This window comes from Mytilus trossulus, chromosome 1 (assembly GCF_036588685.1).
Source record: "Mytilus trossulus isolate FHL-02 chromosome 1, PNRI_Mtr1.1.1.hap1, whole genome shotgun sequence".
In the NCBI taxonomy this organism is placed as follows: domain Eukaryota; kingdom Metazoa; phylum Mollusca; class Bivalvia; order Mytilida; family Mytilidae; genus Mytilus; species Mytilus trossulus.
Genome location: NC_086373.1, coordinates 92,838,927 through 92,864,983, shown reverse-complemented (window position 1 = coordinate 92,864,983; position 26,057 = coordinate 92,838,927). Strand labels below are relative to the sequence as shown.

The 26,057-nt window shown below is 30.6% G+C and overlaps 1 protein-coding gene across 1 annotated transcript; it reads left to right on the top strand.

Moving 5' to 3' along the window:
- The first annotated feature begins 1,397 nt into the window (after positions 1-1,397).
- Positions 1,398-25,594, top strand: LOC134690972 (complex I assembly factor ACAD9, mitochondrial-like). The gene is made up of 18 exons (XM_063551160.1): positions 1,398-1,695; positions 5,170-5,257; positions 5,809-5,910; positions 11,278-11,384; positions 14,437-14,537; positions 15,676-15,823; positions 16,506-16,608; positions 17,236-17,309; positions 17,891-17,966; positions 18,220-18,290; positions 18,670-18,789; positions 19,810-19,938; positions 20,495-20,574; positions 21,681-21,807; positions 22,998-23,075; positions 23,851-23,979; positions 24,461-24,533; positions 25,318-25,594. Exons 1-18 carry the CDS (start codon positions 1,456-1,458, stop codon positions 25,416-25,418), a joined length of 1,947 nt encoding a protein of 648 aa, XP_063407230.1. The 5' UTR covers positions 1,398-1,455; the 3' UTR covers positions 25,419-25,594.
- The last annotated feature ends 463 nt before the right edge of the window (positions 25,595-26,057 follow it).

Below are 26,057 nucleotides of genomic sequence, written 5' to 3'. Positions count from 1 at the left end.
TAGACTAGCAATTGAACAAAAATATTTATTATTAATATCAACTTTTTCTTTTGCATCTTCAGAAAATTCAAAATTATTACTGCATTGGTGGAATATCAATTTAAATCCCAGCATTGCGAAATTCGAAAAAAGAATCCCTGGATCCTGAAAGGGTCAATCCAGAAATCCCAAACTTAAAAACACTCGATCCTGGAGTCCCAATAAAGGTCCTATCCCCCCTCATAGTTCAATGAGCCAAAATGTGTACATGGTGTATGCAAAATTAAACCAAAATATGTCATGTATGTGGCTGCATGATAGCCCATTTACTGTAACTTAAAATTATAAGCAAGGTTTACTTCATATAATATTCTTAGGAAATGCAAAATTAGGTGTCAAACAAGATCATTGATAAAATTACAAGATAATATTACTGCTCAATGAAATTATGAACTGCACAAATAGGCCAGTTCCAGAATAATTAAGGTTTTCAGATGAATCTGTAATGTGACTTCCATTACTACATGAAAAAATAAAATTTCCAACACATGATGAGCAAACAGGTGATTTTTTTTTTATTTAATACTGCCAATAAATATGTGGAAAATCAAAATCTAAAACGAAGGTCACCATTCCTCATTCATACAGCAATCACAGTTATGTACTTTATACTAACATCAATTATTTCTATACTATTTGTACCAAACGGAATGACGTTTATGAAAGTGCTGGAAACTTTTAATAGAGCAGGGATACAGGCGCGCCTTCTATCTGGTAAATGATGTCATGAAGGCTTGCAAAATTGACGATCTTCTCTGGTTAAAAACATTGATTCCGGAAATGACCTATTGTCATAAGCCAGGAATCCTAGAAGTAAGATAAAAGGCTGAGATCCAGCATTCTCATTGAGAAAATGTGTTGCTCAAGAATTTTTTTGTTTGTTTTGTAAATGTGAGCTGGTATATGATATACAACACTGTATATCATTGTATTTTGGAGTTTTAAATTAGAAATATTTTATATTGCCTATTATGCCTATTTGATTGCAGTTTTATAATTATAAAACCACTGTAAACAGCCTTCCCACATGGAAGGAAGATCTATATCAAACAGAAATTATTCAATATGATAGGTTTATATTACATACATTGAAGTAACACCTTATCTGTCCTACAGATTTTGAACAAGGAAGTAAATTATCTTTCACAAAGCTTGAGTAAAAGATGGAACCTCTATCAGATTGTCTAAATTCTATTCATGAATATGACACTACAAATAAAATAATTTGTCTAAATTCTAGATCAATAAATTATGAGATTAATACTAAAAATAAGTATCGTAATCAAGGATAAAAGTAAAAATTCTGGAAAAATATAGATTGTTTCTATCCGTTATTCAAATCCTTTCGTCTGATTCCCGGGCTGGTTTGAATACACTGAGGAACCAGTATAAAAATAGAAATTGAAACTAAGAAATATGTGGTCGAGAACAAGTTACACTCTTCGCTATTTTTCAAAGGATAAACTGTTTTCTACTAACAAATACATTTTAAGGTTACAAAGTAGAAAAGCTAGTAGCGGTTCTATTCAGAAAGCAGATCTAGACGACAAAGGAATAACTCAAACTAGTCAAAGTGGAGAGTATATCCAGAAAGCATTAAAACCTAAAACGAATGATCCATTTGTTAAAAATTTATTTCTTGGAAATTTTGATAAGGTAATTATATAAAAAATATTAGCAGGGTCAGCTTTTTCCAATCAAATAGAATAGAATGGAAGAGAAAATGCTATTATAAAAAATATAAGTGGATGTTACTTCGAAGTAAGGTGTCAAAGAAAAAAAATAAAATAGCCTTTCAAGACGTCATAATTATTTGGACTAAAATACTGTACAGCTTTTTGCCAACATTAAATAACAATACATGTACATACAGTACACCTTGTTGCTATTTTCCGCCATAAATGGACATCACACAGGTTTGCATGAAATTTTTACATCAGAAATACAAAATATCTGACACCACAATGGTCAAGCAGTGATTTTGCTAGCGCTCGTCACTTTCGTAATTTATGAAACGTTTTTTGCATTGACAAAAGTATTTCAAATGAATTTCGTCACTTTAATTTAATTTAAATCTACCTGTCTTTCTGTTTTTGACAAGTTTATAACCCTGAGAGTGTTTCTGTAAAGCAAAATTATATCTGGGTGAAATTTGATCCGGAGGAAAAAATGTCACAGTAGTTGTTGTTATTTTTTTATCTGGAGGAAAATATTTCCCTGGGATATTTTCTCCTTTGCCGTGAAATTCTATCTGGGTAGTTAACTTATTGAATAGTTATTAGACAAATACTTATCCCTTATCCTTTACAAATTCTATGGAATAATAATAGTGTATTTGAATAAAAGCGAAATTGTTATAAAAAATGTATTATAATGGGAAATAATTTCACAAATTATCATTGAAAAAAATTCCTGAAATATTGAAGTCACTATCATCCTTTTAAAACGAAAATTATCTTGAAACATAGGGAAGAAAACCAGAAGTAATTTCACAAAGATGGTAATTGTGAAAATAATATCATGATTATATAAGGTTAGTGAAATACATGTAAAAGTGAGTTGTTTTCAGATCTCAGTACAAATATAAATTAAAAAGTAAGATAGAAATATAGTTGCATTACTACTGTTAACAGTAATAGAATAATTTTATTATGACGATATTTTTAACTATTAAATAGTTTTGTCTGGGGACAGAGATGCAGCTGTTGATTATATGGAAATCAGATAAATCATAGCATAACAATATATTTGAACAAAAGCCTATTTAACAGCTGGATAGTATTTACCTGCGAAATGTTATCTTTCTTATTAAATCAAGTTGTAAGTCATCTTTTTAAAAAAAAAATAATATATATATAAAAAAAAAGATTCAAGGAAACATTTCACTATGAAATAGATTCAGAAATATATTATATTAATATCTTTAAAATATAAATTGCTCATAATTACCTCCCTTTGATAAATTATGCAAATTTGTTCTACAATGTACCTTTGTGAAACATTTCATAATTATAGTCAGGTATATATTGATTGTGAGTAACTTACATAGTAGTTACTGGGACTCTATTTCACACGGTTCTGTGAAAACTAGTACGGCAAATATATACCGGTACATACTATCCGCATAACACAGATAGATTTTCACTCGTCTGGAAAAAATCTACATATGAAATACCATACCTGGAAAAAAATTACCAGGACAAATTATCCTCAGGATAAAATATCACAGAGGAAGAAATAAACCGTTACATATCCACCCTGTCAGTACACATTTAATTTTAATATTTCTCAAATGATCACAATTTGAATTTTGTTTGTTCATGTTGTTATAGAATCCTCATTCGTCTTATTTGATATAAATTTTCATCAAAAACTTTCGACAAATTCCATTTAGGGGACGAACATTTGATATTCTGGGGGGGGGCAGGAGGATTTGTTTTTGATCGGTTATTAATTTTTGTAAACTGAGAGGACAGATTCTTCATTTTCTGCACTATTGAAGCAAGATTTTTCATTTTCATCAAAGCAAGGGACTGATTATTCATTTTCACAACCATATTTATGATATTCGAAAAACATATAATTTTTTTTTTTTTAATATTTGTTAATTACGAATAATACATGTTGTATAGTCAAGTTATTGTGTACCATTTAATCATTATGATCCCCTGCATAAATTTTAAGATTCAATGCAAGATATTATTCATAACCTCAAACACATACTTGTGTACAACATTGTACAAGAGGACAATATATACAAACATATTAAGATAATACATAGCGAGACAGGACAAACGAAACACAAATACATAGTATATTATAAAAGACAATTGGTATAATCAGATTAAGTATTTTATACTTCTCTTCATGAAATGAATTATTTAAATTCCAAACCAATATACATGTATTGCATACATACATACATACATACATAAAATTGAGAATGGAAATGGGGAATGTGTCAAAGAGACAACAACCCGACCAAATAAAAAAACAACAGCAGAAGGTCACCAACAGGTCTTCAATGTAGCAAGAAATTCCCGCACCCGGAGGCGTCCTTCAGCTGGCCCCTAAACAAATATATACTAGTTCAGTGATAATGAACTAGTATATCGAACTAGTATAGTTCAGTGATAATAGTATTACAGTTTGGTTTTACCTAGCCTCTTTCCAAAGTACTGTCAAATTAACATATTTCGCCGAGCGGAGCAAGGCAAATTTTTTTTAAGGGTTTTGGAACCGCTGAAGGCCCAAGAAGCTATAGACCTGCTGAGTTATTTATTTTCAATACATTGCAAGTCAGGAAATTTATTTTCAACCTACCAAAGAACAAACCATTTATTTTTCTGATTATCAAGGCTGAGTAATTTATTTTCAAAATCCTTCTGCTTAATCCTCCTGCCTACAAGTTGTCAAAATGTCAAGTCTGTCAATGTAATACAATCATAACTATACTTCTATAAACTCAAACTATTTCAATGGCTACTGAACATAAACGTCTGACCATTTTGACTCCATTAGTCCATCCAACTCAAAACAAAGAACCTCAGAACTAAGCAGTAAAACCTTAAACTAACCAATAAAATTCACAAAACAAAGAACCTCGGAAATAAGCGGTAAAACCTTAAACTAACCAATCAAATCCAAGTAATTATGAATAATGTATGGAAACGTTTCAGTGTAATAAAAGTTTATATAGAACAGTATATTTTGAAGTTTATTTTATAATATTAACATAATTATACATCCTTATTTTACAATTACAATATACACAAAATAAAGAGTCTACCACATAAACATGATAAAGACATATAAATCCTAAACATTTTAATTTGAAAATAAGATGATTTCAGATGTTTACAATTCCGAAGATATTTTTACTAGACTTACTAGTGATTTTGTTAATTTGAATTTATTGTATGTTATTGCCTTAAAGAAATGTGCTACGAAATAACTGTGTTCTATCAGCAACTATTGGGATGATTGTTAACATGGTCAACATAAACAGATAAAGCGTAAATATTTGATAGAGAAATTCAAACACCATTTCCTGTATAATTATAAATTTTTAGTGACGTAGACAAATACAAAGTGTTCTTATGTACAATGTAGATGCTTTGACATTTTCAGGATGCTCTGATATACCCTGAACTTACGAAAGAACAGTTAGATGATATAAACCAATTGGTGCAGCCCATAGAAAGATTTTTTGATGAAGGTAGTTATTCTGTACAAGTTTAGTATCCTTGCTCCATTTTTCTATCTTATTTTAGTTTTTGAGGTCCATAAGATAGATAATAATGATAAATTGTAGTCATGATATTTCAAAAACCTCAATATCTCTATCGAATAAAAAAGAGAGAAAGTTTAATTTACCTGTCAACATACTGCTCATTTACAAGCCTCTAGGGGGCAGCTTTTGAAGTTACATTTACTTCTGTATGGAATATATTTATTTGATTACACATGTAGCAATGATCCGTTTTTGAGATAAAAGGAAGGTTGAAAACTCTAATTGAAATCCTGAAAATATATTTCTATGCATGTTTTGACCTCCCAAAACTAAAAAAATTAAGAATGTTTATTGGTTGTAAAACAGTACTTGTTGATGTAACTTTTGAGAAAAGATCAAACCTTGAAAATTAAATCCAAATTTTCCAAAATTTCCTATGCTATACAAGTAAATATTAATAACACTTTCAAGCAAATGAAGATGACTTGTATAATATTCCTGGCTGACTGATAGAAAAATTTTCAACTTTGTTGTAGTTGATTCAAAGACAATAGATGAAAAAGCTAAAATTCCTGAAGATGTCTTACAGCAATTAAAAGATTTAGGATTATTTGGTCAACAAATTCCTGAAGAATATGGTAAGTAACCTTTATTAAGATATAAGACCATGTGGTACATTTGTACATGTATGAGTGCCAATGAGACAACAATGTGTAAAAGTATCAACATGAACCATCATAGGTTAAAGTACAGTCTTCAACACGGAGCCTTGGCCCACAATGAAGAGCAAACTATAAAGGCCCCAATAATAACTTCTTTAAAACCATTCAAAAGGGAAAACCAACAGCATACCTGTCTACCTGTAACGATGAAAATGCAGGTCATGACCTGCATTGAAGAATGAATCTCAGGTCATAACACGTACAAACTTTTTCCAGCTGAATTTCGGTAATTACATTGTAGGGGACATTTATTTTATAATTTAAATAAGTTTCCAAAACATGTTCACTTTATTAATCATTATTTCATTACTTTGAAAAGTTTTTGATAACTTTGTGACACTTTCTCCTTTTTCTACATTGTACATTCTCACATTTCTACATTGTTGTATGTGTAAATTATTTCACTTAAGTTGTAACAGGCTTTATTTTTATCAATTTTACAATTTTAAAACTTTACTGTAATGATCAAAATAAAAGATGGCTTTTCATTTTTTTATCAACTGCTCCATTTTACTTTTGAAATTAGAGTATAATAAAATAAAGTTAAAGGAAGTATACATGGTATAGATGAAAAAAAATATTTTCAACTTTTTTTTTATAATTGTATAAAGGTATGAATTAAATGAAAAGTTATATTTCAATATGTATTTAAATTCTATTTGTAGTAGATTTTATCTTTTTACCCCAAAAAACGTAAATATATAAGGAACATTTTTGAATGGTGACAAAAAAGTGGAAGAAACTCACTTGAAAAATGTTAGTAAAACGTGACAACAGTGAAATTTATTTACAACCTAAAGCTAAGGTAATTGGTGTTAATTAACAGTGTGTTTGACACCAAAGCTACAAGTGAAGCCATGCACTTGATGGGTCGCTTAATTTGACAGTTTGCACCGGTAGCTGAACTTCTGTTGATGGAAAAATTACGAATTTGCCGGTATTTCAAAGAAAAATCACTTACGAAATCATTCTCTAGGCTTAGAAATCCAGGTGAAAACGGGTAATTTTTTCGGAATTCCTGGGTTATTCAGTGACCCTGCGGGTGTCCTGGGTAATCCCTCAGAATTGTGAAAATCTTGGGTGTGACCCGCAAAATACGTGTCAGTTGACAGGTATGCAACGGTCTAATCTATACACATGGAAAAAAGTATTGCAACACCAAATTGAAATTGAAATTTAAAAAAAACACTCTATTTTTTTGTGATATAATTTGGTAAAATAGAACTAGTTAAACGTTATTTAAGTATCACCTGAGTTTAATTAATAAATATCGACTCAATAAAGTTTTTTCTGCACATGCACCTACTCTACCCGTAAACAGCAAAACAGATGTTTTTATCCTCATTGTTTTCAACACTTTAAATAACCCAAGTTTTTAAAGTTATGTGATTGACACCTTGTAATGGGTCCTTGACAACTCTTAACTGCAGCAAGATGGCAGATTATCAGCATAAGAGACGCAGGGATGTCGCTGTAACAACTACAGGTATTTATGGTCATCACCATTCCACTATAAGTCGTTTTGAGAATAAAAATTAGGCAATAAACGCTGTCAAAGACCTTCCGAGATAATGAAGACCCCCTATACCATTTGCTAGGGAAAATCAAGCATAATGAAGGTTGGTCAGAAGGAAACCCATTGAATGCACGACAATCCTTAAAAGAGGGTGGTGGCCATACAGGAGCCTTTTAACAAGAACTGTTCAAGATCGACTCATCGCTACTGGTTATCGTGCAATAAGACCATTTCGGAGACCTTTGCTAATGAACAGACACACAGTTTTCCGTATCCAATGTAGGGCAGAGCTTGCAAAGTTGGAAATTAGCGTCGTGGAGGAAGATCCAATGTTCAAATAGAATTCGGTTCATCTTCCTTGGTCCGATAGTAGCCCGGATTTGAACCATATATAGCATATTTAGGACACTATAGGGCGGAAAGTGCGCGAAAGGACACCCCAGTTCAAACACATCATGAAATAAACAATGCCCTTCATCATAAATGGTTGCTGCTACCTTAGCAACAAATTAGTGGATTTATGGCAGGAATCAGAAGACGTTTAGATTCGGTTATCTGTTTGAATTGAGGCTGCGCACAAAGTACTAATTTTTATGGTATAACAATCAACCATGATGTGAACAGTCATCTGAAGATTAATTTTGAAATGTCTGACATTGTAAAGTTCAACTACAGTAAAAGTGGTAAAATGCATTTTGTAATTAAAATTGTGGTTTTATAAATAATTATTTTTTCAAACATTTTTTGTTCGTTTCAATGCCAATGTTATCATAAACTTTGTTTCAATAATATTATACGCATATTTTATTATATTTCATCCAAAAAAATAGGCTGATTTTTCAAGTTTAAAAAAAAATCAAGGTGTTGCAATACTTTTTTCCATGTGTATATATCAAATAAACAAGGAATGAGAAACACTTATGCACCACATCATCAACAGACAACCAATGAAAACATAGATTTCATTTGCCAGATCTTAGCAGTAGAAAAAGTTCTGGCCTGATTATCAGAAGTAAAAAAATTCGTGGTTTATAGATATATTCGGATTTTAGATTTGCATTCAATCTTCTTTGTACATGTACATATATAGTCATGCAATTGCACTGCAGCCAATTTATATAGGACTATAATAAAAATAAAAAAAAGTGTTTTATGCATATTTTTAGCTCACCGGGCCTGAAGGGCCAAGTGAGCTTCTCCTATCACTTGGCGTCCGGCGTCCTGCGTTTTCGTCCTGCGTCCGTCGTCGTTAACTTTTACAAAAATCTTCTCCTCTGAAACTACTGAACTAATTCAAACCAAACTTCATCTGATTGATTCCTAGGGTATCTAGAATAAAGTTTGTGTTTGAATTCCCATTTCATCAAAAAACATGGCTGCCATGGCTAAAAATAGAACATAGGGGTAAAATGCAGTTTTTAGCTTATAACTCGAAAACCAAAGTATTTAGAGCAAATCTGACAGGTGTAAATTTGTTTCTCAGGTCAAGATCTATCTGCCCTGAAATTTTCAGATGAATCAGACTACCTATTGTTGGGTTGCTGCCCCTAAATTGGTAATTTTAAGGAAATTTTACTATTTTTGGTTATTATCTTGAATATTATTATAGATGGAGATAAACTGTAAACAGCAATAATGTTCAGCAAAGTAAGATTTACAAATAAGCCAACATGACCAAAATGGTCAGTTGACCCCTTTATGAGTTATTGCCCTTTATAATCAATTTTAAACCATTTTTCGTAAATCTCCATGATCTTTTACAAAAATCTTTTCCTCTGAAACTACCGGGCAAAATTAATCCAAACTTGGCCACAATCATCATTAATGTATCTAGTTTAATAATTGTGTTTTTTTACCCGACCAACCAACCAAGATGGCCGCCATGGCTAAAAATAGAACATAGATGTTAAATGCAGTTTTTGGTTATTACTCAAAAACCAAAGCATTTAGAGCAAATCTGACATGGGGGTAAAATTGTTTATCTGGTCAAGATCTATCTGCCCTGAAATTTTCAGATGAATGGGACAACCAGTTGTTGGGTTTCTGACCCTGAATTGGTAATTTTAAGGAAATTTTGCTGTTTTTGGATATTATCTTGAATATTATTATGGATAGAGATAAACTGTAAACAGCAAAAGTGTTAAGCAAAGTTAGATCTACAAATAAGTCAACATTACCAAAATGGTCAGTTGACCCCTTTAGGAGTTATTGCCCTTTATAGTCAATTTTTAACCATTTTTTCGTAAATCTTAGTTAACTTTTACAAAAATCTTCTCCTCTGAAACTACTGGGCCAAATTTTACCAAACATAGCCAGAATCATTATTAGGCTATCTAGTTTTAAAATTGTGTTTTGTGACCGGGCAAACCAACCAAGATGGCCGCTACGGCTAAAAATAGAACATAGGGGTAAAATGCAGTTTTTGGCTTATAACTCGAAAACCAAAGCATTTAGAGCAAATCTGACATGGGGTAAAATTGTTTATCTGGTCAACATCTATCTGCCCTGAAATTTTAAGATGAATAAGACAACTAGTTATTAGGTTGCTGCCCCTAAATTGGTAATTTTAAGGAAATTTTGCTGTTATGGGTTATTATCTTGAATATTATTATAGATAGAGATAAACTGTAAACAGCAATAACGTACAGCAATTTACAACTCAAAAATAAGTCAAAAATGACCAAAATGGTCAATTGACCCCCTAAGAAGTTATTATCCTTTATAATCAATTTCTAACAATTTTCATAAAATTTGTAAATTTTTACTATCATTTTCCACTGAAACTTCACGGACAAGTTCATTATAGATAGAGATAATTGTAAGCAGCAAGAATGTTCAGTAAAGTAAGATGTACAAACACATCACAATCACCTAAACACAATTTCGTCATGAACTGTCTGCTTCCTTTGTTTAATTCACATATACCAAGGTGAGTGACACAGGCTCTTTAGAGCCTCTAGTTATTCGTTGGTAAGTTTTATTTCAAATAACAATGACATGGCACAAAAACATACAAGAATAATTATCTTATTTTGACTGATAATGTCATACTTTTATGTGTCAAAGAAAGGACATTTTAATACAGTGTTTTAAAACACACAGGTGCAATCAAGATTGATTAAATGTACATAGGTAATAAATCAGGCTAATCCGATTATGTTGTCATGCATCTTTAATTTTCAGTTCATCTGATGGGCAATAAACCAATTAAAAGCCTCGAGGTGTTGGGAGAGAATCTTTGGAGGAAATTGGGAGTATAATCTGTGATTCGCAGTGTCGCACTGCTACAGTCCAAAATCGTTGATTAGAGTTCACGATTACAAACTCTCTGGGCGTACTGTAATTAGAATAGTTGACCTGTAATTACCTGTCAATGTCAGACCATAGTCATGCTTTCCTGATTTTTATTACATTTACCTGCAATCAACAAGTCATAAAACCCTCCCAGATGGGAGTTATTACTGGGAGTTTTTTGAGAGAGAAATCTGTGTTTCAAAGTGTTGGGAGTATGAGAATATGCCCTCTCTGTGTTTACTGTATAGTCAAGTGAATTTGATTAAGATTAATAACCTCTTTATGCTTTGGTTTTATAAGACGTGATAAAAGGTTCAAAGGATGTTGATAAAAAGGATCAGTTACTTCAAATTGTTAAACATGTGAAGTGTAAGTTTTCTAGTCTAAAGAACCATGTGGGTAATATTAAACAACTCAATGTTTGTACATACATGTATATTTTACAGAAAATATATAGTTTTGAAACATTTTAGGTGGCCTTGGACTAAATGCTACAGAATTTGCAAGACTAGCAGAAATAACAGCACTTGATGGTTCTATATCAGTCACATTAGCAGCTCACCAGTCGATTGGCCTGAAAGTAAGACAATATTATAGTAGAAATTCATATTCACTGTAACGTCACGCACGATGTTCCTACAACCCCTATGATTTAAAACAGAATCTTTGAAATTTCCTCTGCAAAACAAAATAAAATGTTAATTAACGCTAACCACTATAAAAACGAATTCAGTATATGTTTTCCTTTATGTTCTTATAGCTCTTGGTCATATGCTTAGTAATATCTAGTATATTTGAGGAGTAAAACAACAAAGCTATATGAAAAAAACGGATGTCCAACGTTACATTTTTGAACAACTGTTTTATCTCTTATGTATAGTGATCCTATTTCTTATTCTCTGATCTTCCCAAAACTTGGCAGAAGCAACGAAGTGTGTCAATTCTTGGTTAAATTGAATCCGTTCTTTTGTCGAATTTTGTTTGACTCGGTGGCTCCATATTAATCTGGAATAAGAAAAATGTCCAATGACGTTTTTCGTTGACTTAACGGCTAAAAGGTAGTTTTATAAGTAGAGATAGCTAAAAATGTCTAACAAATGTGAGATAATTATAACATCTTCCGAAAGAACAAACATTTGCCTCATTGTTCGTGAGTTTAAAAATAGTAGATTCTATAAAACCATCTCTACACAGTCGTTTTTCAAGCGGTAGCCATTTTGTCCAAGTTGATATTTCATTTGTCCAAGCAATTAATGCCGGTTTGTTACCTGATATTTCAATAAGTATTTTATAATTTACCAAAGCAAAATTTAGATACACAAAAAGAACATAAAGTCTAGATTCTTTTTTTATTAACTGCATGTTTGGGTCTTACAGGAATAAAATGCTACGAAACATAACAAAATGGTAGCCATTTTGTCCCAACGTCGAAAAACGTCGACAAAACAAACAAACGCTTTTTTTTTCGATGTTACATGTGCAAATTTTGTTCCATTGTATATTCCCGATACTTAAGGATGTACACCTCTGAGGAGCCAAAAATTTCTAGAATTAAACTTTTTTTCTTAACCTGATTTTTAGGTTTATAAGACTGTAACAAAACAATTGGTGAAGAAAAAATCATATGGTGGTGTGCTTTTTTTTTTGCTACGGCCCTTTCAAAATGCCCAATTTTGATGATTTTCTCACTTTTCATCGATTTTTACCTATTTTTGGGCTATTATCGTGTAAAAAATCACAGTTCCACAATTAAACTTTTTTTCATACTTTCCATAAAGATGAAGTGGACCAATCTGAATAAATTTAACTTACAAAAACTATAGGTAGGTGTTAATATAAGAAAGTTTTATCATATTTTGATGCTTTTTTGTGTAAAATTTACCATACTGCCAATTTTGTATTTTTATGATTTTTCTCATTTTAAAGAACAAAATGCATATTAAATCAACTTTTTTGTTATAAATGATTGAAAAAATACATATCTAAGAAATTTGAAAAGACCAAAATGAGATGGGATGTATATTATTCTTGTAAAATAATTTTTTGTATCCCTCACCCATTTTCTCAAAATTTTGACTAAAAATACTGACTTGAATGGTCGTAAAATTTGAAAACTGGATTATTCAAAAACCGTTCATGGTAAATACACAATTTTTTCAAAGAGTTATGTTTGATTATAATATTTTTAAAATTCATTGATATTTTCCACTTCTATCATATGTTTTGGAAATAATTTAAGAACGAGATTTCAACGAGACTGAACGAGACTGAAAAGTCAGAGGAATACATCCTTAAAACGAATCGTTTGGTGAAATTTAAAAAAAAAATAATTGCTCTTTGTCGAAAAAAACCACGGTGCATGTTGTGCATGAAACGGAGGTAACTGAAAGACTTATCGGAAACAGCGACAAAAACAGTTTCATTGAATTGATGCAACCCCGTATTATACGGACGATTCAGGAGAAGATTAGTACATTTTGAAAGAAAGCAACTTCAAATGACTGGGAAAATATTTTCAAGATCGGGTTATGATAATTTATTTAATGGTTGTATTGCGACAAGTTATGTGTCAAGCAATTTTTTAATACAGATCAAGTTCAAATTAATCAAGGGTAAATATGTTTTTATTTACTTGCAGAGTGTCGGATATATATATATATATATATATTTGTATAAGGGTTGAACCAAGATATGAAAAATTTACATGACATATGATATTCACCATGCAATCTTAGCAGTCTGCGAGTGAAGATTTGTTATAATTCATTTATTGAAAACCGTATACTTCTGTCCGATTTTCCCTTCCTTCAAGTTCATTACTTACGACAATACAACATTTTAAGGTTAATTATTGGTAAAAATTGTTTAATCGATTTCCACAACTTGATATAAATAAATTCATGGTAAATAGACATCACAAATTAAATAGAGACAGCTTTAGAATAAACCAACTACACAAAAAAAGCAAATGAAACTTGCAAATTGAATAAACGTGTGTCAAAAGTTTCAGAAAACTCTCTTTGACGTCGTGGTGGTGTAACGTCTTGTTGTAGGAACATCGTGCACAACGTTTGTCCAGAAGTGATCATGGTGATGGGGGTATATAATTAAGCTATTGCTTCATTTTTCCACTTCTATCATTTGGTATGCAACACTTTTCATAAGCATGATAAGAGGTAGAAGATTGAAAAATAATTGGATATTGAAATGTTATGTTTTTTATAACTGAGGAAATCTTGTTAACTCTAATTTACTTAAGAAATATTTTCAAAATATAAGAACAAGAACATTTGGAGAATGCAACATGTTTTAAATTGCCAGGAAGTGCTTATCATGTGCATGTATAACAGTGAGCCAGTCCCCTGATATAAAACAGACAAAAAGAATTAGTCAAAAGTCATTCATATTTTTAAGTCCATAGTAATAGTTGAATTTACATTTATGACATACATGTATCCAGTGACCAGTAAAAATTATCTAACTAGTATTTATTAACTTTTAGAATTAATCTTAAGTGGTCCAAAGTATGACTTTTTTTTATTTGTTTGTGGTATTTTATTGATGTGAATTGAAAGTGTAACAAAGAACAACTCGTATCTACAATTTTTTAAATTTGTATTATATTTATACAGGGAATACTGATTGCTGGAACTGAATCTCAGAAACAAAAATATCTACCAAAATTAGCAACAGGTGAAAATGTGGCTGCTTTCTGTTTAACTGAACCTTCCAGGTAGGGTAGAATCTTCTTTAGATATCATTAGATAATTTAAAAATGTTGTTCCATAAAGGAGAAACGATTGTTAACCAGAAATGAAATTGTATTAGGCTTCAGAAAATGTCAGATAAGCTTCATTTTAAATCATCTGGCCAGGAAAAAAAAATAAAGATCCATTTTGATAAGTGAGCTCCAATTATATGTCTTGTTTTTAACTGTTTGTAAATTCAAAAAGAAACTTCTTCTCTGAAACCACCACACCAACTAACTAAAACCAATATTGGTCACAATAAACCCCAGGGTGTCTATTTTCAGAGTTTTTTCCTTTCCTGTGTTTCTGTTTAAATGGATTAAAATGACTGTTGTTACTGAATAAAACAAAGGGTGATAATAATCCACCACTATAGACAGAGAAAATGTGACAGTTTATGAAAGGCTCAGAGTGTTCGTTCAGATGTGCAGATACTTTGTAACTATTTAAACCAATATTATCAGAAGGATCCTAATAGAAATATTGACCCAAGTTGAGGATTCTTGAACAATTTAAGCATATCCACATATTGTCTTGAAAACAATAATCCATACATTCATATAACAGAAAGATACATTTGAAATTGTAAATAGAAAATAATCACAATTTTAATGATGATTTTTGACAAATTTTAGTGTTATGCTTGCAATCTTGAAAACTTTCATTAAAAAAAAATACGGGAAAAAAAAATTGCATTAAGGCAATCCATGGGAATAAGTCAAATGAATGAAACTGTCTGTTGATACTTCCATGGAGTTTATGTCAGAAAATGTAATATTTTTTCTATCTATTCGAAATAACATAAAAAATTTGGTGCACACTGAATAACGCGCGTAGCAGGTTATTTAACAGTGTGCACCACATTTTTTATGTTATTTCGAATAAACAGAAAAAATATCACACTCATTTCTTATGATTTAATTCTAAATTTTATTTTAAACTGTAGAAAACCAGGAAAAAACATTAATGACGTCACGGTCACATGACTGAATTATGTCTAAGGGCTCATAACAAAATAACGTCAGCCAATCAGAAGACGTGTTACATCAAATTAAATTATTGTAGTATGTTATAGATCAAAAGAACATGACATCTAGTTATCCCCCTTAAATCTTTTTATAGTGGAAGTGATGCTGCCTCAATACAGACACGAGCAACATTATCAGAGGATGGTAAAACATTTCTTTTGAATGGTGGGAAAATTTGGATATCTAATGGAGGAATTGCTGATGTGTTTACTGTGTTTGCAAAAACAGAAATAGAGAAAGATGTAAGCTTGGATCATGGTAGTTTAGGAAATAGTAATGACTACAGTTTATATGATTTTACAAGTTTATTTGTCCTAGTATTGAAAAAACATTGAAATTAGTTTGGTGTATAACTTGATAGATCTTTTTGTTATTAACCTGAACACACATTTGAGTATTGAACTTTGCCCATTAGTGAACTGTGCTGGTTTTTTTTTCCTTCTTGCTTAATGGTGAGATAAGAATCTTTTGACTTTTCATTTAAGAAATGAATGCTTTTTTTTGTAAATTTATTGGGTGGTAAAAGCGTTGACCGAAGTACATTTTGTATGAAGCGCGGACTCGCTTCATTCTAAAAATGTACGCACGGTCAACGCTTTTACAACCCTATAAAGTTTCAAAAAGAAGTATTCAATACTTATAATTACATTTTTTTAGCTAAAATCATGAAAACACGATTTTTATCCAGTTTTATTTAATTCACCTGTGCACTTTTTTTGAGGGACCTCGTGTCATCATGCATGATAAATGTTATTGTCTGATGCAATTGTTTACGGAATAACATGTTAGCCAATCAGAATAACGTATTATAATGAAACTTACATCTAATGTAATTATTAGAATGTAAATCCTAATAAAAAAGTTGTTGTTATTTTTAATATTATATGTTTTATTGTAAATTGATTTATCATTTATTCCATACAGGGAGAAAAAGTTGATAAAGTGACAGCCTTTATTGTTGAGAGAGAATTTGGTGGTGTGACCAATGGTAAACCAGAAGACAAGCTTGGAATCCGTGGTTCTAACAGTAAGTATGTAAAGACTCCTTCACGATTAACTTTGGAGTTCACATGTCAGAAGCTCAATTTTTGAAAAATTTAGTTGGATTCGATTGGCTTGTAGAGAAAATGTTAACAAGCCTGAAAGCAATTTTACAAGTCTGTGCCATAGGACTTGTGGTTTACTGTGAAAACGATAAGCATGTCTCTATCACCTGATGCCATGTGATGTTTCTAGTCTGAAGATCGTTGTATAAAGCTTTATATAGGAGACTAAAAATGACGAAGTTAGCAAAAAGAATGGCACTGCTATTATTTAGACTCTAGTCTATATGAGCCACTATGATGTAAACTTGAAGGGAGTGTCCTGTCAAACAGAGCCTCGTTAAAAAAAAATGCCCCATAAGAACTTTTGGATACAGATTCTTGGGTTGTGGCTAATAACAAGATATACAGCACAGTTAAGCCTTCAGCAAATCTTGAGATTTTTTTTATGAACAAAGATAATTTTTAAATTACTACTTTCTTAAAAAAATGTTACCTCAATAAGATAATAGGATGCTTTCTGGTAAAAATTTGTAGCCTTATATATATTCTTGGTGTTGATGCGAATATAACTTCAAAATTAAAAAAAAACAATTATTTTTATATTCAAGCCTGTGAAGTTCATTTTGACAACACTCCTGTACCTATAGAGAATGTCATAGGTGAAGTTGGAGGAGGATTTAAGGTAAGAATTACAACAAGGAAGAAATTTTGTATGAAGAAAGATAATGTTTTATTTGCATTTAGGAGAAAACTGTATCACAATTTATTCTTGGCTTGAGTAAAACATAGATTTTACTGTCACAAATTGAGATCATCTAGCTTTGTAAATGAGTATTTGCATCTGTCACAGTAAAATCAAATTTTACAAAGGTTAAGCTTAAAATACAATACAGTTATCTGCATGCTAATGCCAAATATTAAGATAAACTAGTTAGGCTTAAAAATGTTATAAAAGAAAAAGTCTGTGACACTGTAACATTGTCTTTGGCATTTAAACAATGTGACCTCATAGCATAATCACTAGAAATATTTATACTTTACGTATACACATGTACTTATATATTGACATTTAGAAGATTTTGAGGCACAAAATATAAGTTTGTTTATTATTGAGAAATAACATACCAAAAATATTCAGAACTCAAATTGGTGGCTTTCCTTAGTTACAGACTGGTGGAATCTCTTCTCTTTCAATTCCAATGAAAATTATTGTTCTAAACAAATTGCAATATAATAACCTATATTTTCATGTCTATTTTGAAGGTTGCAATGAACATATTAAACAGTGGAAGATTCAGTATGGGAAGTTCTGGTGCAGGCGTACTAAAGAAAATGATGGGTATGTGTTAACAATATACAAAAAAAAAGACACATTGTAAAATGTTTAATTAACAAAATGCAGATAAAGTGCTTGCTCTTCGTATTTGAATAAAAAAGTCAAAATCATTTGTAGAAAAAAAAATTCTCAAATAATTAATTAGTTCTAGCAGCAGTATTTTAATAGGTAAATGGCAGACATATAATGTGATCCTGTTGTAGCTGTTTTTTTATATTGTAATTAATTTTAATTCTCATGTTTATTATGATTTTAGGACTAGTAGCCGAGCATGCTACAACAAGAGCACAGTTTGGTCAATATCTGTCAGAATTTCCACTTATAAAGGTTAGTCTCTTAAAAACACAGTTGCAACAATCTCTCTTATAATTCCATCAAAGGAGAGATAGTACCTATAGAATCTGGGAACTATCTCGCAGAAGTAATTTTAGGATTTTTTCCAGAGGATGAAAAATGTACCCCTCAATTTTATTTAATTTAACAAAAAGCAGTTGAGTTTAATTTTTACTGATTTATTATTTTTCTTTTTTTAAAAAGTTAATAAGAAGATAAAATCAAAATTTACTAGTAAGGACAGCCTCTGTTGTTTAATTCTTTGATTTTGTGCATACATTGAAATATTGAATGGGATTTAAAACTGGACAGGACTAAAGACTTAAAATACATCAACAAAGAATGATTTTGTTGTTTTCGTTTTCTTTTTTAGGAAAAATTTGCCAGGTTAGCTATAACAACCTATGTAATGGAGAGTATGGCATATTTAACAGCAGGAACTTTAGATGCATATGAACAACCAGATTTATCATTAGAGGCTGCTATTGTAAAGGTTAGTTCAGGCAATACAGAGTTGAATCTAAAAAGATATTTAACAAGGCAATACATATGTCTCTTGTAGAAGGCAGCAACACATAGAGATCATATATGTTATCTTGTATTATTTATCATCTGCATCGAAATACAGATTCATCTCATTCTTTGATTAAAAGCTATCTTACAGTATTCAATCAATCTTGTACAGGTTCTTTACAGGAATGTTGTGCACCTGCTGTTTTGATTTCCTGATCTGATTGGTTTTGGATAAAATGTTTTTCAATGACATTATAAGTGAGAATTATTTCCCTTTGCCACATTGTTGCAAGACAAAGTGTGAAATTAAAAAAATGTAAACTTAATAAACTGACTATTAAATAATGAAAAATTTGTCTCTGAACAATTTTTGTATTTGTGTAAGCCTTGTATTATTGGCTGGTCCAATATGAAATTCAACCAGTTTGACTTTATGGCAAAGGGAGATAACTAAAAGTTATATTATGGCTATCAAAAATCAAAACAGTGACATTGACCATCTCTGCATCCTGTATATCAATCTTTTCATCTGCAACTCCCTGAGAACAGATGTCTACCAAACTTAATTATATTTCAAGGGAATTTTCCATACCAAGAATTAAGAGTTAGCAGTCATACCACATTTCACTTTAAAGACTTGTTCATTTTAAAACTTTTAATAATGATAATTTTTAAGTATACATATCTCTATCAAAGACATTGTTAGATTATAGCATTTCACTTATATTGAAACTCACAAGGAATCTATGAAATTTCATGTATATGTATGCAGATAGTATTCAGATAACCTCTTTACTCTTATTAAAGTATTTAACCTAAAAGTTTGTTTCTTGCCAATTGCATGTAGACTTATGTTACTGTGCATGCAAAATTTGATTAGATTTTTTTTTACCTCTGACAAAAATGTGGTTATATTGCATTGCTCCATAGGAGAGCTTTAAGTGTTCCATTAATTTATTTTTATTTTTGTAACTATTATATAAACTTTCATCTCATTTAGATTTTTAGTTCAGAAGGTTGTTGGGTGTGTGCCAATGAATGTTTACAAATATTAGGAGGTTTAGGATACATGAAGGATTATCCATATGAACGCTTGTTGAGGGATGGACGAATCCTTATGATATTTGAGGTAAGATACAAAATTATCTGATCAATTGCTTTTAATATAAAGTACATATTGTGAAGATAATGTTAATTTAGAAAATTTAAGATATAACTATCAGCATTCAAGGCCTAAAAATATTCAAATCATGTTAATATTTATTAATAGTTAGTTAACATAAATTACATAAAACATGTAGAATTCTAAAACTTTGTTTTATGAACTTGGCCTTATATGGCAAGATGATTTTTGTACACAATTAGAATTGTTTTTTTGTGTAATGATTTTTAAATTTTATTTTGTTCATTTAATGAAACTTTCACAGTTATAAAAATTGTATCCTAGATTTATGACGTGCTTACAGGAATATTATCCTCGACTTCCATGTTAAAATGGATATAATCATAATTATTTACTGACTTTAATATTGCACTATTGGTGTAACTATGTTATATGTGCATTTCCTCTAAAACATCAATATAGATATTGATAAAACTTTCACATGTACAGTTGTAGAATCTTACTTGGGATATGTATATGAAATGAAAGATTATGCAAAAATAAATTGTTTCCCTTTTTTCAGGGAACAAATGAAATTTTACGAATGTTTGTTGCACTACAAGGATGTCAGCATGCTGGAAAACAGTTGAAAGATCTAGTCAAGTATTTATATTTATTATATGATTCAGTTGTTAGGCTACTGTGCTTTTTGTATGATAGTTTTGTCTTTCTTGTGGTATGCAAGTTGATATTTTGGAAAATGTAATATCTGTATTGTTGTTTAGATACTTAATTTAAGGATTGTATACTTGTATACCATTGTCCATATTTCCTTCAGTATATGTGACCCGCCATGACATTTGCAGGCTTATGGAGGTAGAATGTCATTGTTAGAAAAATTATAAACATGATAAATATCGAGATTCAATGAAATACGAATTTGTACAGAAGAGATAAACACTTTCCTTGGCTTCTTTTTTGTGGACGCCGAACTATACATCATATATAAGTTTTGAAGAAGTTTTACTTTATCTGTTGAAGTGAAAAATATTTGTATGTCTGTCCATTTGTTCATGTGTTGCACAATAAAACTAGATAATTATTTTGATGACATTTGATAAATCTTATACATGTTGTATGGAATATTTCAATTGCTCATATGGAAGAAAAAAAATTGTTGCACACTAACTAAAGTCAATTTTAATCAAATTTTTAAAAAACTTTTTCAAAATGGAAAAATAGTTCTTTTAAATGTTGAAAATTTCAGATTTGTCATTCAAAAGTGTTGAATGCAAGTTTATGTCAATTGGCTGCAAAAAGACCAGTGTGAGCATTTACCATCACACTTAAGCATCAATCTTCTGTGGTTGTCTGTTAACTTTTACAAAAACTTTCTCTTCTGAAACTGCAACCAAATTAACCAAAATTTGGTACCAATCATGCTGAGGATATTTAGTTAAAAAAAATGATCTGATAATCTGTTGGCCAACAAATCTAACCATAAAGCTAAAATAGAACATAGGGATAAAATGAAAATATTGTCTTATCATTTTATGTTCAGTAGTAAGAACTAAAGTTCGATAAAAAAGAAAATGTATTTTCCCATTGAAATTGTCTTGAGTTGCAATGAAGAACACACAAAATTATATTTCAATGATCGACCTTACTAAGGGTTGAGTGGATTAGGTGAACTTTTCATATTTTGTGGGCATCAAAGCAACTAAATGTCATTGAATTTAATCTTTTATCATAACACTTTCTTTTGTCAGGAAATTAAGAAATCCATTAGCCAACCCTGGATTATTTTTTGGAACCCTGAAAAAGAGATTGATGTCAGATCCACTGAAGCCAGCATTAAAATTACATTTGGATGAAGAAGTGCATCCTAGTCTAAAGGTGTGTTGGATTTTTTTTAAGTCACATCTTATATTAAATAACATCCTAGTCTAAAGGTGTCTTTAATTTTTAGCTCAACTGACCTACTGATCTTTTCTTATCACTTGTTGTTTGTTGTCTGTTAACTTTTATAAAAATTTTCTTCTAAAAAAATAATAGGCCAAATTTAACCAAACTTAACCACAATCATTTTGGAGTATCTAGTTTCAAAAAATGTCTGATGACCCCCTGCCTACCAACCAACATGGCCGACATGGGTAAATAATTGAACATAGGGGTGAAATGTAGATTTTTGCTTATATCTCTAAAACCAAAGCCTTTAGAGCATATCTGACATGGGGTTAAATTGTTTATTAGGTCAAAATTTATGTGCCCTGAAATTTTAAATGAAGGGGACAATCCGTTATTGGGTTGCTGCCCCTTAACTTGTAATTTTAAGGAAATTTTGTCATTTCTAAAATGCAGTTATTGACTCATATCTCTTAAACCAAAGCATTTAGAGCAAATCTGATTGGTTATTTTAAGAAAATTTTGCAGCTTTTTATTGGTTATTATTTTGAAAGTAAGTATCTTATCAGCAAAGTAAGAACTACAAAAAGTCGACATGACCAAAATGGTCAATTGACCCCTTAAGGAATTATTGCCCTTAATAGTCAATTTTTAACAATTTTCAAAAAAATTTGTAAATTTTTGCAAAATATTTTCTACTGTCAGTTCTGGGCCAAGTTTATTACAGATAGAGATAATTGTAAGCAGCAAGAATGTTCAGTAAAGTAAGATCTACAAACACATCACCATCACCAAAACACAATTTTGGTCATGAATCCATCTGTGTCATTTGTGTAATATGCACATAGACCAAGGTTGCAACACAGGCTCTTTAGAGCCTCTAGTTTAATATTTTTTTCTGCTGCTTTGCAACTATTCTAAATATAATTATTTGGTACATTTTTAGGGGACAGTTGAAAATATTGTTGATTATTTATGGAATCACTGAAGCATGACTTACATAAGCCCTAAATATAAACAAAAATCAAAAATCAAAAACCAGACAAAAGCATGCACTTAAAACTAAATTATAGATAAAATTGACTGATATATGTTTTTTTTTATAAGAATGTAAGCTTAAATACAGATGTTTATATTTTGTATAAATACGCTTTGTATAAACTTTTATTGTGATGTTGTAGACAGCTGCTCAGTCCTTAGAGACTGGAACCTTTATATTCCAGACAGCTGTAGAAAGAGTATTAGAGAGGTATGGAAATGTAAGTAAAATGTGAACACCTTAGTTAAAGTTATCATGGGAATCTAATCTTAGAAATGTATTAAGTATTGAAAATGATAACAATAGATATGATAGAACAATACAGTTATGCATAGCAGTCAAATATAGGATTCAGATACAAGTTTGAAACACTTTTATGAATCTGTATCTTGAATCAAACTTGTTTTAAGTGGATTGTAATACAGAAAATAAGATCTTAAACTGACTATTTCATTGCTGGAATTCATATGAGGTTTTGTCTATTCAATCTCACCTTTTGCAAATTATTGTTTAAAAACTACATCACATGTTATTTTATTTAAATCGTAGAAAAAAAGATACAAAGCAATGCTTTAATCAGCATATTCTATACAGCTGTTCAATAATCACTAACAGATAGTTGCTTAAGCTTATTTGATATAAGTTTCTCATTCTTAGAGACTTTAGAATCCATGGAGCAAATATGGACTTTATCATAATTTCTCCTAAATTTTAAGACCTATCTATATATTGTGGATTCATTATTATTCGTTTGATAACAGTTTTCGTTGGTTTAGTTGGTACAGGTTTACCATAAATTTAAATATTCAACAAATGACAAATTTTTACACAGGCTTTTATGTTAACTTTGGCAAAACCACGAAATTAAATATCCATGAAAATTCAAGTTTTCCTCAATCCTCAAAAATTGGCTTCCATGAAAAATAAATGAAAGTAACCTACTTAATGTGCAAAGGGCTTATACAAATATAGTTCTTATGTGTTTATCTTTACAGAAAGTAGTACATGAACAATTAGATCTTAAAAGATTAGCCAACATTGTGATAGATTTATACGCCATGACATCATGTATAGCCAGAACTAGTCGATCACTTTCTATAGGATTACGTAACTCAGATCATGAGGTAAATATGTAACAGGGTAGACAACTGAAAGACTGAAACGACTTTGTTATGTGTGTAGCAATTTGGTGGTTTACATTGTCCATATAAACCTAGTACAATGTATAAATGTATTTTCTTTTGATTTTAAAGTTCAAATTCCGAACACCATTAAGGGCCTTTTTCAATTACAAAAATTATTATCCATAATTTTCACAGTAAGGGTAGTTGAGAAGTCTTATTAAAGATTGTAAGCTTCTGACAGAGAAGACTGTTTAGTCAAGTTAAAGTATATAAGCATCAAAGTTATCATAGCTATGGACTTATTTAAATAGTAAAACTTGTTTTGAAGATATGTTTTAAAGTTTGGATGTCGAATACCTTGTAATTTTGTTTTCCTTCAAATTACTCTTTTTTTGTGATGTATCATGTTTTTCAGTTATGAATATTTTCTCGTTCTAATCTTTACAAATATTAAAATGTAACTGTTTCTGTTTCTTTGTAGTTGTTGATAACAAACACATTTTGTTATGAAGCAGATTTAAGAATAAAACATGAAATGCAGGAGTTATTGAAAGGTAGCTATTATCTTACTTTTGTTTTCGTTTGTGTTTGACAAATGTCTAACAAGGTATATACTAATAAATGTTTTAGGATTTTAGTATTAAATAATTTCTTAAAGTTTCTATTTCACAAGAAAGAACCTGAAAATCCATACCTGGTCTACATATGCCTTTTGAATTATGAAGATTTTGACTTGCATATGTGTAGTTGTGTAATAAGTGTTTTTTAGTGTTCAGTAATTGCATAAAAAAAAAAAAAATCTATCTTAAATTTAATTACATTAAACAACAGCTATATTTGGTTAATAGAATCAAATCAAGATTTGCATGACCATAAGACTAAGCTTGCTTGTCTTTTATCTAATTTATATGATATAGTGATCAATGTTAAGTTTTTATCATAGTCTTAAGACATAGGTAATTACCTATTTTGCTATACATGACAGGTTTTCATATGACCAGGATTATTTATGGTTTACAATATTGGGCATTATGTTTCTCGGTCTGTGCATCTGTTTGTTCATTGGTCTGTCCCAAGGCCATTCAACTTGAAACCTAGTAAACATGTTCCCTTTAATATGATCTTTCTTATTTTAATGCCAAATGAAGAGTTTTGACCCCAATTTCAGGGTTCACTGAACATAGAAAGTGATAGTGCAAGTTGGTCATCCTTGAAGTTGTACTTGGACGCATTCTGGTTTATTAAAGGCATTGAACAGTGGTATACTGCTACTGCCTTAGTTGCTCACATATTTAGCAGGCCAACTATTTATATTATTATACTATTCTCATATTTTAGGTAAAACAGAAAATACAGATGAAACTATACATAAAATAGCTGATTTAGTTTTCAAAAACAAAGGATATGCAGCCTCACATCCATTGGACAGAAATTGGTAGAACCAGAAGATTGTATTCTTTTGTTGGCTAATTATGAAGGAGATAAATTAGAGAAAATATGAATTAGTGCATCATGCCATGGCCAGAAATACTATTTCATATTATTTAACTCAGGAACTGTGATAAAATTATTTTTTATTTACATGTATTTGTGAAATTATAATTATTATGATCAAGTTGTTTTTGTCTTTGCTTGCAACGAATGTCTCCAGACTCCTAACATAGGTGTTACACTGCCAAGTATTATAGTCGTTGTCTACAGCATCATCAACACCTTGTACAGGTGAATAGAAATTGTATTCAGACAGTAAATAAGGACCAGTTTCCTCGTTCTTGATCCAGCTACTCTGGAATTTTATCAGTTATTTGTTCCCCATATCATCTTAAAAGTTTAAGGTAGTTTGTTGTGTTGTTGTAATTTAGTGCACATGATTATTATGATGGCATCTTTTAAAAACAAATGTCAAGTAAGATTTTACGCCATATTTCACAAGTCAGCTATATATTGTGTATGGAACCATTGAAAGGTATACATGTTCATCTTGCAGGTTTCGCAGGTTTCATCTGAGCTCTACTTTCTTTTAATATGTTAATTTTTAGGGTTTTGTTTCTTTCTCAGATACTGTTGCAATAGCCACA